The 20110-nt window shown below is 50.4% G+C and overlaps 2 protein-coding genes across 4 annotated transcripts in view; one reads left to right on the top strand and one right to left on the bottom strand.

Annotated features, from left to right (window-relative positions):
• The window catches only part of STK4 (serine/threonine kinase 4), a 95181-nt gene extending 83662 nt beyond the window's left edge, over window positions 1–11519 (top strand). For all 3 annotated transcript variants that reach the window (XM_060123267.1, XM_060123265.1, XM_060123266.1), the window contains exon 11: window positions 7195–11519. In XM_060123267.1, the coding sequence (XP_059979250.1) occupies window positions 7195–7353 (159 nt within the window). In that variant the 3' untranslated portion in view covers window positions 7354–11519. The remainder of the gene's footprint in view (window positions 1–7194) is intronic.
• Window positions 11520–14931: 3412 nt separating this feature from the next.
• KCNS1 (potassium voltage-gated channel modifier subfamily S member 1) lies at window positions 14932–19392 on the bottom strand. Its single transcript, XM_060124004.1, has 2 exons — window positions 18352–19392; window positions 14932–16092 (listed from the first exon to the last, which is right to left on the bottom strand). Exons 1-2 carry the CDS (start codon window positions 19375–19377, stop codon window positions 15622–15624), a joined length of 1497 nt encoding a protein of 498 aa, XP_059979987.1. The 5' UTR covers window positions 19378–19392; the 3' UTR covers window positions 14932–15621.
• Between the last annotated feature and the right edge of the window lie 718 nt (window positions 19393–20110).

Here is a 20110-nt window from a genome sequence, read left to right as displayed (position 1 = left end):
GCATGTGGGATCTTCCCAGATCAGGGTTCGAACCCGTGTCCCCTGCATTGGCAGGCGGATTCTTAACCACTGCGCCACCAGGGGAGTCCCCTTCCTTTCCTTCTTCCTCCCTTCCTTCCTTCCTTCCTCCCTTCCTCCCTCCCTCCCTTCCTTCCTTCCGTTCTCCCTCCCTCCCTCCCTCCCATCCTTCCTTTCTTTTTCTTTCTTTCTTTTCTCTCCTTCCCTCCTTCTCTCTTTCTCTCTCTCTCTTTCTCTATCTCTCTCCTTCTCTCTCTCTTTCCCTCTCGCTCTCTTTTGCTGCACCACTTGTGGGATCTTAGCTCCCCAACCAGGGATTGAATCCACACCCTCGGTAGTGAAAGCTCAGAGTCCTAACCATTGGACCGCCAAGGAATTCCCTATTCTTCATATTATAGTAAAACCCCATTATTTAAAGAAAAAAACCCTTTTGCTTTTTGTCTTTTTGTTTATACCATTTATCAAATTACATCCTTCATACGCACACAGACACACACACATACACACACGATTCATACTGAACCCTCTCTGGGTAGGGGGCTCTCTGGATGTAGTCTTCAGGTTGTCTGAGGCCAATCTTCTGACCCCTGTTGGAGCTCTTGTCATTATATCACTGTGCCTGCTTGAAGCCAGATGTCTTTGTTTTACCTATGCTTAAAGTCTACATTTCATTCCAGTCATCTTGATAAATATTTTATACACGTGCAGTCATGTTTGCTTTGACTGGAATTCTGGTAACCGTTCCATGTATTGATTTGAAGTCATCATAAGCTCAGAATGGGATTGAAGTAATAATTCACTGATAACAGTTTTGCCACTTTTCTTCCTTATTGGAGAAGCATGAGGAAGAATTTATAAGGGACTGATGGAAACATGATTTGGCATGACCACAATTTGAATCAGAGGAAATCTCTCATTAAAATTCTCACAAGGCTTATTTAAGGAGCAAGATCTTTTGAAATCGAGTAATCTAGTGCTTACTTTTCCACACTAGCTGTGATTTGGGTGTCAGCGTCCTTGCTTTTCTGCTTGGCTATCTTCTCACTCATCTGCTGAGAGGTGACTGCATCACTGGAGAGTCTTATCTTACTGGAGTCACCTCTCCCCAGTCTTGAATCCACCCCTAGATAAAGATAAGGTCACATCAAGAAAGGGAACGTATCTTTTTTTTTTTTTTTTGCGGTACGCGGGCCTCTCACTGTTGTGGCCTCTTCCGTTGCGGAGCACAGGCTCCGGATGTGCAGGCTCAGCGGCCATGGCTCACGGGCCCAGCCACTCTGCGGCATGTGGGATCCTCCTGGACCGGGGCACGAACCCGTGTCCCCTGCATCGGCAGGCAGGCTCTCAACCACTGCGCCACCAGGGAAGCCCAGGAACGTTTCTTTGGTGGAACTAAATCCATGTCTTAGGTGCCTTTTGCCTGACCTTTATATGTTTTCTCTGTTGCGCTTTTGCTAACCTTCTAGTGGCGGGTGGTAAAGGAATGGGGTGGCCTGCTGGTAGTTTCGCCTCTATCAAGCTTCCTTGTCATCTTGCTAAATTCCAAAGGTGTGTTCGTTCTTGGCTGCAATAAAACATCACCTATGACAGGGTATCAGCCTGACTTACCTGTCCCGAAGGGATGACGTGTTTGAATTTTATTTATTTATTTATTTGCGGTACGCGGGCCTGTCACTGTTGTGGCCTCTCCCGTTGCGGAGCACAGGCTCCGGACGCGCAGGCTCAGCGGCCATGGCTCACGGGCCCAGCCACTCTGCGGCATGTGGGATCTTCCCGGACCGGGGCACAAACCCGCGTCCCCTGCACCGGCAGGCGGACTCTCAACCACTGCGCCACCAGGGAAGCCCTGAATTTTTTTTTAGGGACGTATCATGACACCATTCTCATGATAGACTTCTGAGGTAAGAGTTTCTGGCAGCAGCGGAGCAGGACTTTGAAATAGGTCTAAATCCTATACCTTGGATTGTTTGTCCACCATGGGCCTCGTTGCCAAGGCAGGATGAAACTCTCCTGTATGTTCTGATGTGTTCAGTTTAGCTTGACCGTGCTGATTCAAGATGGGCTCACTGTCAGTGTAATTCCTGTGACTTGTTGCTTGTGATGAAACACCAGCCAGATCTTCTCAGTTGTTCTCTAGGCCACTTGTGCAACTGACGTGGACACGCCATCATTCAGAATCTCAGGGTTGCTAAGGCCATTTGAGAAGAAATCAGTTCCCATCAGCCTTCTGGCTCCGTCCTAATGCTGGCAATCTGAGGACCTTGCTGTCGTCTGGCCCAGAAGAAACAAGCCAGGTCCATCTGATTCGGGGTTTCTCACACAGAGTTCACTAGAGACGCCTCTGTGAGTGGGCGTGTGTCCTGCACCACACTGTGAGCTCGTCACGTTCAGCTCTTACAGCAGCAGCAGCAGCTATATTACTCACCTAGTTCCTCCATTTGCCAAGAAAGGACTTAAGGTGACAGCTTCCATTTATCTACTTTCTTTCTGCGCACCAGGCGCTCTGTTTTATACTTTACCAACACCTCTAAGCCTCACAACTTCCCTCGTAGGTGAAATACTTTTGTGCTCCATTGAAGAAGCAGGCAGGTGCGGCACACATTAAAGACTTGCCCAGGGCCATCCAGCTCCCAAAGGCAGGGCACCCGTGGAACCAGGGCCATCTGACTCAAAGCCACTGCTCTCCCCCTAAACCCAGCTGCTCCTCCAGCAGCCTTTCTAGATAAGACGGGCTTGCTTGCTTGCAGGAGAGGGCTTGCTTGAGTTCTCTGAGGAGTTCACATCTGAGCTAAGGCCAAAAGGATAAGGAAGAACTGACGACAAGCCATCCAGGCAGGAGGATCATTAACTGCATAGCTGTTGAGGCCAGAAAAGTGTGGCCTGTCTGACGATCTGAAATAAAGCATAGCTAGAGGGTCCTGAGCAACAGCAGTCATGAAGTTGGAGGGGATGACAGGCCAGAGACGTAGGGCCATTGTAGCCCCTGGTGAGTTGTTGGATTTTATTCTAAATGCAGTAGGCAACATACGGGCGGCTCATTTCTGTATTTTTAATTGTTTGTTGCTGGGAGATGATGGTGGCCTGAATTGAGGGCTTGGAGGCAGAGATGAGAAAAGTGGTTGGATTTGAGTTATACCAGTATTTCAGAGACTAGATCGAAGGACTGTATGTGGTCAAGAGGGTGGTGACAGAAAGGGGAAAATCGGGGATGATTTTGAGCACCTGGGAGGATGGGGGTACCATTCCTGAGATGGGGAAGACCAGGGGGTAAGGAGAAGAGGTTTGGGGATGAGGGAGGATGGGACTCAAGAGTTTTAGTTTGGATGTGTTAAGGGACGGAGGCAGCCAGTAGGATCTGATCAGGGTGTGTGAGTCTGGAGTTCAGAGGAGAACTCTGGTCTAGAGATGGAATTGTGGGAATCACAGTGTAGAGAGGATGTTTCCGTCCTAGGGTTTAGATGAGACACCAAATGGTGATATTCCCTTTAGCTAGTGAAAGCCGCTCAAGCTACCTGTGTGGCTGGTATGAGCATTTACTCCATCAGATTGCTGGCTGCAGCGAACTGTGGAACCACAGCTGTTCTACTGCAGGATATACATTTGAAATTTATTTATGCCACCAAGGACCAGGAAGGTGAAATGCTACACTTGGTGCCAGAAAACCATTCTCTGAGCTTGTTTTCAGAAAAATCCATATCTGGATGGTGGGACTGGCTGGCTGTGTTCTAATAGGTCAGTTGTAACTTAAGCCCCAAGGGCCTTAGGGCAAGTAAATTAGCCTGAAGGTAGCTGAGATAAAGTCAGGGTGCTTGTTGTTGCCCCCAGATTAGGATCAAGGGCAAAAAAGCTGCATAGAAATTGGAAACCTAGAAGAAGCCTTGACCAGAGACAGGCAGCGATTACTTTGTGAGAATTTCACTGCCAGGAAAAGGAGAAGGAAGGTGTAGGATCACGCTTATCACATTGAGGGCTTATAAGAAATGCCTGAATAGCTTCTTAGCACCTGAAGTCCTGCGCCTCCCCTCCCAGGGGGCCTGATCCAGTAGCTCTGGCTGGGGGCTCAGGAGTCGGTATTTTCAAGAAGTGGTTCTGATGCAGGTGATCCGCGGATCGTACTTTGAGAACCACTGAGTTTCAAGAGCCCTTTGAGATCATCTAGGCAGCCCTCTCTTACGAGTGGGGAAACTGAGGCCTAGGGAGGAGGTGGTGCTTGCCTGAAGTGGCAGGACAAGTTGGCAAGCTAGTGCACTTCCACCGACTTCCGTTTCTTCATCTTGCAGTTAAGTCTTTATCCAAATGGACGGGTCGGAAGCGAGCCTCCCATCCCAACTCCCAGCTCGCCTTCCTTCACTGTATTTTCTTTCTTTTCTTTTCTGTAACACCTTCTAATCTAAGAGTCATTTACTCATTTACTGTGTTAATTGTCATATGTCTGTCTCACCTCACTAAGATGTAAGCTTCGTAAGGGCAACGATTTGGGGAGCTTTTTGTTTCTCTTCCCACTGAAGGATCCTATGTGCCTTCAGTACACAGTGCCTGGCCTAGAGTAGGTATTCAGTGAATATTTGATGAATGGTTGGATGAAAACTATTTTGTTAAACTATACAGACGTTAACGGGCATTGTGGGAAAGTGCCAGCCCTTAGGCATTGTTAACCCAAAATAGAGTAGAATGTTCTCTTTCTCGCTCCTTTGACTCTGGTTCGGATCCGAGGTTACAGGAACAGCTTATTGATGAGAGATTAATTAGCGACTTCCCAATAATATTAATAATAACGATAATATAGCAGCAACAACAATAATGGTTATTTTTATCTTTTTTTGCGGTGCGCGGGCCTCTCACTGTTGTGGCCCCTCCCGTTGCGGAGCACAGGCTCTGGACGCACAGGCTCAGCGGCCATGGCTCACGGGCCCAGCCGCTCTGCGGCATGTGGGATCCTCCCAGACCGGGGCACGAACCCGCGTCCCCTGCATCAGCAGGCGGACTCTCAACCACTGCGCCACCAGGGAAACTCTACAATAACGGTTATTAATAACAACAGGGATAGCTATCATTTATGGCATGTTTACTGTCCACCAAATACATACGACATGAAGTCCTACACGAAGAGCGCCACACCTATTATGAACTCGTCCAATTCTCTTTTCACCCCAAGGGTGGAGGAACTGAGATTGTCTGTTTTCCAGAGGAGAAAAGTGAGGCTCAAAGAAGGCAAGTTATTTGTCCAAGGTTACACAGCCAGTGCAGTTAGGATCTGTCCTTAACCACCAGTTACATTCAGTATTAGGTTTGGAGTGTCCTCTCTTTGGAGAAGGAATCAAAAAAGCTAAAGACGAGGCAGGCATCACCCTCCGGGGTGTCCCTGCACCAAGGACACCAGCCTCCAGGATGGTGTCAAACCACACAGGCTGGAAGGCAAGATGGATTTTTTCAGCCCGACTTTCCAGCGCTTCCACACCCTCTCAAGTCTTTCCATTCTCACATTACAAAGAACCTTCCGTCTTGAACTGTGAGGCTTTTCTCACTTCTGAGACCACCTCCCTGAAGCGGACCAAGGGACATTCCTGTGGTGACACGTCACTGAGCCATTTCTAGGGAGGCCACTGCAGTGCTTCCCTCTAAAAGGAAGAGGGGGACAGAAAGAGGCTCCTTCACCCACCTTTCGATACCCTTTCCCTGATGAGGCTTCAGGAAGGGGCTGAGGGAGCCAGTGATTCTATAAATCTCCTGTGATACTTGAGTGAGCCTTTTGAGCTCCTGAAACACTGTGCCTGTTACACTGGCTGTGAGCTCACAGAATTTCTCACCACCTGCTGTGGAGAATGTCGCCATACATTCCCGCCCCTGCCAGCCTGGCCTGGCCTCGCTCGGATGCAGTGAACACTCCACACATACGGCAATGGCCACAAGGCCACTTGCCCGACAGCTGCAGACACAGGTGGAAGATGGGCCCCCCTGGGCTGTAGCCAAGATTGTGTGTTGTCACACTCATTGCCGTCTTTAAGCACACAGGGCACCAGGCGCTGTGCCGACCACCCGACAGCCACGGTCTTATTTGATTCTTATAATAAACACGATGAGGCCCTGTGGTCCTACTTCTGTAGAGGAGGAAGCCCTGGAACAATCGGTCCCTGGCATGAGTCTCACAGCATCTGCAGAGGCAGAGCCACGTTTCCAACACAGGTTGAGTTGGTTCTCAAACCCGTGCTTTTGTGAGTCTGCCTGCTGGTTAAGAGCAGGGCCTCTGGGTTCGAATCTTGACTCTGCCACGTCTCGGCCGTGAGACACTGGGCAAATCACTGAGCCACCCTCTTCCTTGGCTTGTTCTTCTGTGACATAGGGATAATCATATACTGAAATCACAGGATTGTCATGAGGATTAAATTAATTGATGTATAATGTATGTCAAGCACTTGGTGTCTGGCGCATGGAGAGCGTTGTGTAGGTGCTTGCCTGTAGTATTAACTTAGATATCAGGGCCTCTTTTTCCTTTCTGCAGGACGGAAACTTCATCTCAGAAGTTTCAGGGCTTCTCCAGCTAGCCCCCCGTCCCACCACCCCCACAGAGGGCTTGTGTCTGTATTCCCAAGACACTTAGGTAGATCATCCGTGTAAAGTGCTCACTTAGAGTGGTGCTCCCAGTAAATGCTAGCGGTGACGAGGATGACAGTGCCGAGACTCGGGGGTGTGGGGAGACGGGGGCCGGGGGAGAGCATCTGATCCTCCGCGAGCATCTGTCCTCCCTGGTGTAGGGTCCCGAAGGAGACATGGCCACTGTGCAGATGCCCACGTCACGGGTAGGACGAGAGCCAGGAGGCAATCGTTATGCTGCATATACCAAGTTACTCTTACTTTAGTGCCCTAACAATGAATCCAATGTAATTAATTTACAAGAGAGGGGAGATGAAAGTCTCATTCATTAAGTTCCTGGTCAAGGAACAGTAAATCAAATAGATTAACACTTAGAGCTCTTCCCAGGGGAATTCCTCAGCGGTCTAATGGTCAGGACTCTGCACTTTCACCGCTGAGGGCGCGAGTTCAATCCCTGATCAGGGAAGTAAGATCCCACAAGCCACATGGCACGGCCAAAAAAAAAGAACTCTTCCTGGGGTAAGTTGTCTCAAAAAGCCACTGAACTGGATCTTGTCATGACTATACTTTCTACCTCTCTTGTAGCTGAAGAGTTGGACAGTAGAGGACCTTCAGAAGAGGCTCTTGGCCCTGGACCCCATGATGGAGCAGGAGATTGAAGAGATCCGGCAGAAGTACCAGTCGAAGCGGCAGCCCATCCTGGATGCCATTGAGGCCAAGAAGCGGCGGCAGCAAAACTTCTGAGGGAGGCCAGGCCGGCAGGGCCCCAGGCCGACGGCGAGCTCTGGCTCGCTCGCCCCTCCAGCTGCCTCCATCATCTCTCCAGCCCCTCTGTGAACTCAGGAACGTGCGCCAGTGGCCAGGGCTGCCGTGCCGGTCAGCGCGCCGCCCTGATGTGTGCATTTAAACTGGGCAGTTATATCATTTCAGAGGATTCATGTGGGCGCTTTGAAACTCAGAGTTTTCAACCCCAGAAACAGAGACTCCTAGTTGAGTGAGAGCTGGGAAAGTGTCCCATTGTCTTTTGTTTTTCTTCTCCCAGTAGCTTTCAGTGGTTCTTTCTGGAAGACTTTAAAAAATATATATAAATAAGCATATATATATAAATTATAACTAGATTCCCCACATGGCGTGGTGGCATCTCTGTATAGGTACAGTTTTAAACAGTTGCCTCTTTTCTGTAAGATTATGGTACTATGGGACATGAGGGCAGAGGACACCAGGAGACTGCTGGGGGCACTCCACCCCCTGGAGCCAACCCCACCCTTTTGCAGGGCTGCACTGACAGATTAGGTTGGGGCCTGTTCCTTTACCACGCTTTCAGCCTTGTGCAGGCCATCCTGCTTCTGGAGCTATCAGTGATGCCCAAGGGGAAGCCTTGAGCACTGGTGTTTACTTTCTGAGTCCCGGGAGAAGCCTGGCACGCTCCTTGCAAGACTGGCCTTTGCAGTTTCAACGCCTTTCATCCATCTCCACTCTCCCAACTGCCTAGAGTCACAGCAAAGACACTGCCCAGTGCCTTAAGAGGAGACGTGATCCAGCAAGGGGACAGGCCTGCCAGGAACTCCTAGCAAAGTGGAGCTGTGTTCAGTCTGCAAAAGGGAAAAGGTTTTTGAAGTTCTCTTCATCCATGTGAAGATTACACACGTGGCATTTTGCTCCACGTTCCTTACAGACAGGGGTAGAGGGCATTACTTTTGAGACCCACATTCCAACATGTGACTGTTTTCTTTTCCATTTTACTGCTACGGGGTCTGGAAAGGGTAAATGAATATCAGACTAAGATTTGTTCTCCAGGAGACTCAACCCAGACCCGTAAAATGCCAGAGCTGGAAGGGACCATAGACATCATCTGGTCTAACAGAGGCTTAGAGAGGAGAAGTGACATGGCCCAAATCACAAAGCAAATTAAAGTAAGAGCTGGAATTGGACTTTGGGGCTCCTCACTCCTGCTTCACTGAACCAAGCAGCCCCTTCTTGGAGGGAAGACACTTGTGTCAGTTTTGGTGAAATTGTTTCAGGGAATCCTGCTAATGGAAACTTGCTCTTGCTTTGTCTCTTCAGTAGGGGACTAGCTGTGAAGAGATTCCCAAGGGGAGCCAGATCGTTCAGTTTCAGCCATTCCATGAGCTCCACAGCATCTGCCGGACAGCAGATAGGCATCACGCGGGCAGATGTAGGGCCTAAAGCAGATCAGAGGGCTTTGCAACAGACAGCACTGAGCCATCCGTCTGGAGCCTTGGTTCAAGGCCACATGTCACTTAGTCACACAGCCAAGAGCAGACAGTTAGGAAAGACAACTGTCTTTTTGTTTTCTAGTACCTCTTCCCCTCAGATAGGGGAGCTGTGACTAGGTCGCACCTAAGGATACTGTAATTTGATTCCATTATTGCTTTTGCTACCCAAACCTGGGGATCAGTGGAGAGTCAGGGAATGTTCCTCTCCTGTGGCTGGATTCTGTTCTTTACAATTACAGCAAAAATTACATTTTTTTAAAATGCAAGAGGTTGTTGTCGGTCTGCAGGGCTTGGCCAGCTAAGCAGCCTTGTGGCAGGTACAGACAACAGAGGACAATTCGAGGATCCCGCTACAATAATAAACGGCAGCTAGCGACCATGACCACTTATTATACGCCAGGCACTGCGCTAGGTAGGTAGGCTCTTTGTGGCAGCTCCAAACTTCCCAATAACTGTGAATTAAGTGCTTTATCTCCATTTCATAGATGAAGAAGCAGGTTCAGAGAGAAAAAAGTTCTTTCCCAAAGTGGTACAGGTGGTAAGTGGTAGAATCAGGGTTCATAGCATCACCATGTGGGACCAGTATTTACAGGGAAAAGGAAAGTCACAAGTCGTCTTTTTTTTTTTTTTAATTTTATTCAAGTATAGTTGATTTACGATGTGTTAATTTCTGCTGTACAGCAAAGTGATTCAGTTATACATATATATACATTTTTTTTCACATTCTCTTCCATTATGGTTTATCACAGGATATTGAATATAGTTCCCTGTTTATCCAACAAGTCTTTGCAAAAATGAAATGACCACTTTTCTTGCACAGACTAAAAAACTCTAGCTGGCATTCTCAGGTTGGGAAACCACTGAATTAGTAGTCAAGTCTGACAGCCAAGTGAGTTTTAAAACCCAAAGTATGGAGCATGAATTTTCCTACACCATCTGCTGTGCTAATTAACACTCCTGCCTCAGTCTCTCTCTCTTTCTCTCTCTTTTTTTTAAAGGATTTTGCACTTGGCCAGACAAGAGGGGAATGCCCATTATTCTCCCTTCCTAAGCTAGAGCCAAGTAAAAGAAGGTTCAGTTTTCCCCCATATATATTCTTGGGAGATGAATCTCTATCTGAGGTTTATTTTGTTTCAAGCATGTGTGCATCCCGCATGCTGGTCCAACAAAGTACATTGCTTTCCAGTCCAGCTAGGCAGAGCCCTTTGGCCAAAAGTCAGTTTAGTTTGGATGAGATGGATTTCCTGACAAGGTGTGTTTGTTTTCTTGTGACAGGAAGGCAGAGAAGCAAATCCTAGTCATTTTTTTCCTTGAATACTAAATTCAGGATAGGTCAGCTGGCTTCCATTGAGCCCTGAGTGTCAGTCATTGCTTGAGCATTTGCGACTCAAGCTTCCAGGGGACTCTGGGCCTCTCACTTGTTCTCTCCTAGGAAACAATGACCCAGACCGAACTGTGTCTTTTAAAAATCTCAGATTCTCCAGGAATATCTTTATTGCTTCCTCACCAGTAATTTTGAAGCAAATTTCCATTTTTCTTTTTCCTTGTCCCTTCTCCCAACCACCAATTGGATGGACGGATGGATTGGTGGACGAGTGTTTGGCTTGACGGATACATGGTTAAATAGATAGATAGACGGACACACAGACAGACCCAATACTCCAAAGCAACTTAAGAACTATAGCCTTGACTCCTCCAGACTGTAGGTTCTGATCCAGGAAACATTTATTTAGCACCTGCTGCCAGAGATGTATTATTTATACCATTTAAAATTCAGTTGTGCTTACCAATATCAGGCATGAGAGAGGTGACATCATTACAGATCCTACAGATATTAAAAGGCTAATAACAACTTTATGAATAACTTTATGCTAATAAATTCAACAACTTAAATAAAATGGACAAATTCCTTGAAAGATACAAAGTACGTACCATACCTCACTCAAGAAGAAGAAGATGATCTGAATAACCCTTTATCTATGAAAACTTAATGGCTCTGGGTGATACACGTATTACTGTCCTCGTTTGACAGATAAGGAAACCGAGGCTCAAGAGAGGTAGAGTCTGTTGCTCAAGGTCAGGTAGCTAGAATACGGCAGAGCCAGAATTCAAATCCAGGTCTTCTGATCCTCATTCCAGTGCCCTTTCTAGCATACCACGTTGCCTCTAAAGATTGCAGCTCCTTTTTTACCGGAAAATTGTTCCTGCCCAGTCCACATCCTCTCACCCCATCCTTTCTTAAGCACTATGTCTGTATTTTCACCAGGATTACAGTCATTGTATTTGGAATCCATGTTCTTTTTTGTGTTTGGAAAAAGAAAATCTCTTCTACCAGCTTGCACTCAGACCAACTTGGAAAAAAAAAAAAAGCTTAAATGCTGTTGCAGACGTACAACTTAAAAATGTGAAGTTTGTAGCTTTAACTTTTTGTAACAAAAACTAATAACACTGGCTTAAGAGCCGACTTGAAATGCTATTTTATAAAGTTTGGATGTAAATAACCAATCGAGGTCAGCAGTTTGTATATGTATGAGACATAGCTTCCTCCACTGCCTTTTTTTAAAAAAATTGAGATGCTTCCTATGTGCTTTTATGTTAGAATTGTTGTTCTCCCTCCTTCCTCCTTCCTCCACCTGTCACCGTTGTTTTAAATAAACTGTCATTTGGACCAGAGTCTATCCTCTTTGTAAAAATGAGAGCCTCCATCTATAGCCTGGATGGTGGTATGTGAAAGTTAGTGACATCGACTCTGTCGTGTGTTTATTCTGGAATCCAAAGCCAGGGGAGAGGTAGGTGGCGTAGGAAGTAAACTTTTGTTGGACACCTACTGTGTGCCAGGCACTGAGCTGGTTGTCAGGGAGTTAAAGATGAACTAGGCACAGCTCTTGCAGGCCACCTGGGGAGTCGGTTCCGCCCACAAGCATACAACATTGGAAATACTATGGTAGAAGAAAGTACACAACCTGTGGACACAGGAGGGAGCAACAGTCGGTTCTGCTAGGATGTCCAAGGAAGCTTTTCTGGAGGAGGTAATACATCCTGAACTTTAAAAATGAGGAAGAGACGGCCAGGTGGAGAAGGGGTGAGAAGTGAGGGAGATGAGGCATCCTGGGCAGAGGGACCAGCCTATACAAAGGGTCTGGTGTGAGAGTCTGGACATAGGATCACCTTGGCATCCTTCATCTCTGTCTGTCATTGATGAAGCCAGGCCATGCACTGCCCAGCATTCAGAGGGGATCGGCTGGGTCCTGCCCATCCTTATCCAGAAACAATTCCCTAGCCTGAGCCTGGGTTCTCTTAGTCTTAAAAATTTTCTCCAGGGCTTCCCTGGTGGCGCAGTGGTTGAGAGTCCGCCTGCCGATGCAGGGGACCAGGTTCGTGCCCCGGTCCGGGAAGATCCACATGCCGTGGAGCGGCTGGGCCCGTGAGCCATGGCCGCTGAGCCTGCGCGTCCGGAGCCTGTGCTCCGCAACGGGAGAGGCCACGACAGTGAGAGGCCCGTGTACCGCAAAAAAAAGAAAGAAAGAAAGAAAGAGGCCCTGGGAGATGTGACACACACAGAGGAGAAGGCAACGTGATGACAGAGGCAGAGACTGGAGGGAGGAAGCCACGTGCCAGGAAATGCTAGCAGCTGACAAGCTAGAAGAGGCAAGGAGAGGACTCTACCCTGGAGCTTCTGGAGGGAATGTGGCCCTGCTCACACTTTGATTTTGGAATCTGGCCCCCAGAACTGTGAGAGAAATAAATTTCTCTTGTTTCAAGTTTGTTTCATCGTTTGTGGCAATCGGTTACAGCAGCCGCAGGAAACGATACACCTTCCAATGAATTAATTTTTTTTCTTAAGGAAGTCAGTTTCTGTTGCTTGCAAACAAAGAACTCTAACTGTAACCGTTGTTCATCATTTCACTTATTTATTCTAATGAATTACCCTTTTTGATTAACTTAGTGACCTGCTGGATTCCTATCACTTACAACCTGTGCCTAATCCAAGACTGGAACCCGAGAATGTGGATTCTGAGTCACTCCACGTATCACCCACCATCCCCAGTCACCCAGAAAGCACGCCAGGCAGCCAGCTTCACACAGGCAGAAACAGGCCCCTGGGCCCAGTCTATTTGCAGAATGGTTTTCACTGATAGACGGGAGTGGGAGTGAGTCGTTGCCTTTCTACCAGGGCCACACACAGCCTCATGATGGATGCAGGTCAGATGATTTTTCCCTGAGCTTTCCTCACACCAGCTCTAGGGACTCAAAGTCTGGAAGCTATCTGGCTCCTTGGTGTATGTCCAGCAAGACCACAAGGGTGGTGCATGCAGCCCTTCTGGTCTCTGTGCTCCGACCTGAGCAGAGCTGGGCCTAGAAGTTAGGAGGTGAGTGTGCAGGAGGGCTGGGGTGTGTGTGTGGTGAATTCATAGGCGACCCTTTGGCTTAGCTCCAGTCTCTGCTCCAATCTGGAGACTCAATCCACCCACATGTAGGGGCCTCCTATGTACCAGGCCCTGTGTATGCCACAAGGCCTTTGCACATGCTGTTCCCTCTGCTTGAAATGCTTCCAGGCACCCTCATTGCCTAATTAGGTATTTATCCCTAGGATGAGATAGTCACTTGCTCAGGAAAGTCTACTCTGACCTCGGTTAACGGTCCCTGCTCCATTACGCGCTTATAGTTCCCTTTACTTCATAAAGCTATTACATACTTATGGGGTTATTGAATTAAAATCCATCTACCCCACTAGTCTGTACGCTTCACGAGTATAGGAATATATATTTTGTTCCCCACTGTATCTCTGAAACCTAGTAAGCAGCTGATAAATAGGAGGCCAGGTGGGTAAAGTAAATCTGAGAAGTGGCGGGGCTCACACCGTGGGGTCTGTGTGTATGAGGAGGTGGGTGGGAGGGGGACGCTGTGGGGAACTGGAGAGCCTGCGCTTCGCCCAAAGGCATTTGAATTTTAAAAAATACACTCAGCCAAACAAAACACGTCTGCAGGCCACACGTGAAGCCCCAGCTTATGCCTCTTCTCAAAGATGTTTGTTGAATGAATGAGTAAAGAATTTACAAGGAAGTCATTTTTATTTTTTTATTTTATTTTTTTAAAGTTTTTTTGATGGGGACCATTTTTAAACGAATTTGTTACAATGTTGCTTCTGTTTTCTGTTTTGGTTTTTTGGCCACGAGGCAGGTGGGATCCTAGCTCCCCGGTCAAACCTGCACCCCCTGCATTGCAAGGCAAAGTCTTAACTACTGGACCGCCAGGGAAGTCCTAGGAAGTCATTTTTAAATCCTCAAAGAGCAAGGAGGAGGAGAGAGGCAAACTGAAAGGATCTCCTTTGCGGTCTTGTCTCTGTCCTCTTAAGGACAAGGTCTCTCTATTTCCTCTTTCTCCTCAGTGCTCCACATGTAGTAGGCTGTACAAATTTGTTGATCTATTCAACGTTTACTAAATACCTGCTCCACGCAAAGCCAGGTTCAACCAGACAGTGTCTTCCATCCTGGAGCTCAGTGTGGTGGGACAGAGCTACAGTCCGGCAATGACACGATAGCGATGGCTGTCCCAGCCACAGTATGTGGAAAGGGCTGCAGGACTTTCTCAGCAAATAGAGAGAGGATTCAGCAGGCGAGTATAAAATGTGGCCCCAGCAAGGATGAGAGGGCTGGACCTGGCCACAAGGGACAGGAGGCTCAAGCGTTTGCCCGGATGGTGACCCAAGGGAGGGCTGGAAGTCTGCGTCATGGGCAAAAGGCAACTGCCAAGATCAGCCTGGGGGGATCTAGGGAAGGGGCGACAGGTGTCGATGCATGGCAGCTCCTTGCCACCAACACTTCAGAGCTGAGCTGGCTTTAAATCAGTGCTCCATTTGGCTTTCATCTCCCTCTGGGGCACAGATTGTGACCATCTAATAGATGGGCTGAACTGTGGAAATGGAATAGGTCCTAGCATAGCTGGTCTAGACCTCAGGCCTCAGGCCAGGGCCCCTTCAGATTTTCTGTATCTTAAGCCAGCCCTGGGAGGAAGCTTCAGGACTATTGTTTAGCAAGTCTTGCCCATCCACTAAGGGGGCAGCCTCCTACCTAGTCCTTCCTTTAAGACCTCATCTTTGAAAGCTGACTCCTGTTGGAAGCTCCTGGAAAAGAACCACAGCTGAGGTCCAGGAGCCTACATCTGAATCCCCTGCCTGGTCCTTTCCCTAGCTCTAACAGAAGGTTCTAACTCTATGAACCAACTCTGGGGGTTCCATGAACCCCCTACAACCACATGCAAATTTTGTGAGGGCAGAAGAAAGACTAGTGGAAGGAACATTGCCTTGTCAGAGACCCACAAGCTGGGATTCCAACCCTGGCTCCACCACTTCTAGTTGTGCGACATCTGGGCAAGTCATTGTGCCTCTCTGAGCCTGTTTCCTCATCTGTGAAATGGGGACGATTCCCATCCTCCAACAGAGGGCCAATGTGACATGGCTAACAGACAGAAGGCGCTCAGGAATTGTTAGCGTCCTTTTGACTTTCCCTCTTTGGCTCATGCCTGCATTGTGGGTGGCTTGGAGGTTCGTCTAGAAAGGTCTCTGGGGTGCTCCCCAGGCTCACAGAATCTAGGGTAACACTGTGCTGCTCTGCGCCTTTGGAGGAAAGGACCCGGCCTCCAGGTGTCATTTCTGAAGCCAGAGTGAGTGATACTGAGAGGCCATGCCACCAGGAAGAACTTAAGCAGGGGAGGGATCTCTGCTCTGTTTCAGCTCACTGCAGGGGTGCAGGAAGGGGGGCACGGAGCCCTGGTTTTAATAAACCTGAGAGTTTGGAGGCCCACTAGTGGCCTGAACCTCCAGGTCTTCAGATCTTCCCTCCTGGGAGGTCTCTCGGGAGGTCTCCAGAGACGCCTCCGACACTCCGTCAACGCTACTCAGCAAGTCCTCAAACTCCCAGTGGTCACTGTTGCGCACGGCAGCCTCCAGGGCCTTCTGGCGTCGGTAGAAGTGGGAGAACTTGTTGAAGATGATGGTGATGGGGAGCGCCACCACCAGGATGCCCCCGAGGATGCAGCCCGACGCTGCCAGCTTGCCAGCCACTGTCACTGGCACCACATCCCCATAGCCCACGGTGGTCATGCTCACCGTGCCCCACCACCAGCAGGCCGGGATGGTGTCAAAGCCCACATCCTCCTCCTTCTCGGCTGTGTAGGCCACGCAGGAGAACACAGACACACCCACGGCCAGGTACAGCAGCAAGATGCCCACCTCACGGTAGCTGTGCTGGAAGAGAATGCGGGAAGTCAGAGTTGGTGAACTTACAGACCCGGTATTGGGCACATGGGGAAACTGAGGCCCAGAGAGTAGAAGGGGCAGGTCCAAAGTCACAGAGCAAAGTGGAGCTGGTGCCAACACCCAGGTGCCCTGCCTGCACACTAAGGTCGTTCAACTACAGTAGCCAGCAAATCGCCCTGAGACTGAACACAGGCCTGATTTCTGTTGTCCAAAGTGCCTGCCTGCTAAACCATGGCTGTTTCTTCTAATGCAGGGGCCACTGGTGGGGCCAGCCAGTTGATGGAAAGCTGGTGATTTTTACACTGTTGCAGACCCAAGAGAGAACCGCAGTTTCTATGCCACAATGTAAAGAGTTGGTTTCATGTCCTTTTGACTGGTCTATCCCATTTCTGTTAAGTACAAAACTATTTTCTGCCTCTCGAGGAAGCTAAGAGGATATGTAAGTTCCCTGGACCACCCACTGGATGCACTTGCCTGTGGGTGTGTATACCTGTTCTGCCACCAACGCCTTACGGCACTGATGCTCGAATAGGGCAGTTCTGTCCCCCAAGGGACACGTGGCAACGTCTAGAGACATTCTTGGTCGTCACAGCTGGGAGAGGTGTGCTACTGGCATCTAGTGGGTAGAGGCCAGAGACGCTGCTAATCACCCTACAATGCACAGGACAGCACCCGCAACCCAACAAAGAATTATCTGGCCCCAAATGTCAGTGCTGAGGCTGAGAACCCCTAGTGTGGAACAGGGCCTCCCAAACCAAAAGGTGCAGAGAAATCATGTAGGGGGAACTAACTGAGTAGGTCTGGGGTAGGGCCACAGGTTTTGCAAACTCCCAGGTAATTAGGAAGCTGCTGCTGGCCAGGGGCCTGGCTTTGAGTAGCAAGGCTCTCATCCAAAGTCTTACACCCGTGCCTTGGACGCTGCAGCTTTGATCAGCACTCTTCTCCTTCCCTGCAGAAAAAGCTAGCAGCATCAGGCCCTGGCTTCCTGCATGGTGGAGGCAAGGCAGAGTTCTAGGGCGGACTGTCCCTGGAGAAATGCTCAGTTCAGGGGTCTGGCTAATGGAATTCCCTCTACCTGCCCTAGCAGTCTGCCCAGGTCGCCCTGCCTGCACCCAGCGTCCTGGCTGTCCTGCCGTGAGAGCATGCAAACGGCTTTCCTAAGCCACGGGTGGAAGGGGTCTTCCAGCACCTTTTAGGGATTCTTAACAGGGTTGCATGGAGCTTTGGGAGAAAGCGGTGCTAGGGTCAGGACCAGGTGGATGCTTCTCTGGGCTGTACCACTTACTTGCTGAGGAACCTCTGACAAGTCCTGCCACCTCTTGGAGCCTCAGTTTCCACATCTGCAAAGTAGTCACAAAAATACTTGCCCCTGTTTAAACCTCTCACAGGATCCCCTATTCCCACGGGAAAAAGACCAAAATTGTGGGCCAAGAGTTGACGACCCTTCAGTGCCCTGTGCCCCACTCACCTCTCCAACCTCCTCAGTGGGCACACCCTTCCCTCCATGTCCCCCTCCCAGCATCATCCTTTTCCCTCTCCAGGTCTTCTTCCAAGCTGTTCACGTTGCCTCCCTCCCAAAACCAGGCTAATTTCACCCCCTTGAGGGTAAGCTTGCCAGGGCAGTGATTCACCCCCAGTGCAGGCCCTGACACGGGGCGGGTGCTCCACAAATTGCAACCAGGCTTTAAAAAGGCAACCCTCCAACCTCAGCTTCTTCATCTACGGGAAGGGAATAAATAATAGCATGTTCCTGAGGAAGCTGTCCTGAGGATGAAATCGATGATGGATATGAAATTGGCACAGAGTTAGCAGTCAGTAAGTGTTAGCTCTGGGGCTGTTGCTAGACTTAGCCTATGAAGGGTGACCTATGATACCCGTGCTCCCTGATAACGCCAGCACGAAGGCTCAGCAGAGAAGCCAGTGAGCATCCTGCTTGGCGTATTTTTGTGATGTTTGACAGATAGATCCAAAGTAACCTTTGTCTTGTTTTTGTTATTGTTGTTTGTTTTTGTCTTTTGGTTTGGTTTTGGAAAGAAAGACAAGCAAAGCTCTGCCTCGGTTTTCCGTTTCTCTCCTGGGAAACAGGTAACAGAAAGACCCTTCTTACAGGGCTATTGGGAAGGTAGGACTGGATGTGAAATGCACACCTGGTGTCTAGCCCCGTGTGTCTGGACACCACAGGCTTGGAAGTTCCCCTGCTAACCTGCCCCATGGTTACACTCGCCTCCCCGAAACCCCTAACCCTACCTTGAGCGTTGCACCCAGCGAGCGCAGCCCAGTGGAGTGGCGCGCCAACTTGAGCACGCGGAAGATGCGCATGAGACGGAACACCTGCACCACCTTGCCCAGGTCGCCCAGCTCCTCGCCACCCGCTCCGCCCTGGTCTCGGAGTGCCACGCCAGCCAGCAGCGTGAGATAGAAGGGCAGCACGGACACGATGTCGATGAGGTTGAGCGGGTGGCAGAAGAAGTTGCGCGTGCTGGGCGCTAGCAGGAGGCGCGACGACACCTCGAAGCTGAACCAGGCGATGCAGAAGTACTCGAGGTGCCGCAGCACCGGGTCGTCGCGCAAGCCTTCCGCCCTGCGGCCCGCGGCCACCGCGGCCACGGCGGCCGCTGCCTCGCGGGCCTGGTACTCGGGCAGGCTGTGAATGCACATGGCGGCGATGGAGGCGAGCACCACGCCGATGGATACGCAGCTGAAGAGCTTGCTGGGCAGCGAGTAGCCCGGGTTCTCCATGGTGAGCCAGAGGCGGCGGCGCAGGCGGCCGCAGCGCACCGCCCGGTAGTGCGCTAGCTCTCGCTGCACGTCAGAGAGCTCTTCGGGGCACGGGCCCACGCTGCTCAGCGTGTCGCTGTCCTCGTCCCAGACGCGCGGTCGTGCCACGCGCCGCTCCAGGTAGCGCGCACGGCAGCACGTGGCCAGCGCGCTCTCGCCCAGGCCCCAGTAGTCGGCCTCCTGGCCGAAGGCGAAGACGCACTGCTCGTCGAGCACGTGCAGGCGGCCGGTGCGGTAGAAGTGCAGCAGGCTCAGGAAGAAGCCCGGGTGCCGATCGAAGTAGAACTCGCGCGCCGCCGCATCGTAGTCGTCGCACAGGCGTCGCGCCTGCTCCTCCGACGCCGCGGCCTGCAGGCGGCCCAGCCGCGTGCCCGGGAACCGCGCCAGGGCGCGGGCGCTCAGCCGCCGCCGCACGCCGCCCACGTTCACGCGCAGCGCCTCGTCGCTTCGCCGCCAGGGCACCCGGGCTCCGGGCCCCGGGCACTCGCTCACCATGGCTGCCGCGCGCTGGCCTGCGGACAGGGGATGGGCACGCTGAAGGGGGCGTTCCCGGACGGCCTCCCTTCCACGAAGACCAGGTCTAAATTCCCTCCCTGCTCCATCCCCAGCCAGGGGCGTTGGGGGCGCTATGTGAAGCGTCTGGTACGCCATAGGCACACAGTGTCAAGTGCCCTCCGGACTCAAGAGTCAAGCTTGGGTTTGAATATCCCTCACTCCCCACTCCCCCACTGGGGTCCTTGGCCAAATCACTGAGAACTCCCCTCACCCCTTCATTTTCATAAAGTGGATGCTGAGATGTCCCTTGGAGGACTATGAAAGCTGTAGGACGGCAGGATGTCCTGACCCCCGCTGGCCGCTCATTCAGGACGTCTCCTTGCCCAGACTGGGATTTTCGCATTCCAGAGGCTTCCTATGGGACCGTGCGCAAGCTGGCACTCTGAAGCTGGGTTTCCTCCTCTACACAGCGGGATAGTGAGCATTACTATCTAGGGTCGTTGAGAGAATCCGTCTAGACCAGAAGTTCTTAAGGTGTGTTCCCTGGACGAGCAGCTTCACCGTCACCTGGGAGTTTGTCAGAGATGCAGCGTACTCTCAGCCTGCTCTGGACTTGCTGAATCAGAAACTCAGGGGATGCGGTCCAGCAGTCTGTGTTTCAGGAAGCTTGGAGGGTGATTCTGATGCCTGGTCAAGGTTGAGAGCCATTCGCTTAGCCTATTTAAAGCATCTG

This window comes from Lagenorhynchus albirostris, chromosome 15, assembly GCF_949774975.1.
Source record: "Lagenorhynchus albirostris chromosome 15, mLagAlb1.1, whole genome shotgun sequence".
Taxonomy (NCBI): Eukaryota; Metazoa; Chordata; class Mammalia; order Artiodactyla; family Delphinidae; genus Lagenorhynchus; species Lagenorhynchus albirostris.
Note: the sequence above shows the minus strand (reverse complement) of the source record. Positions and strands in the feature narration are given on the sequence as shown.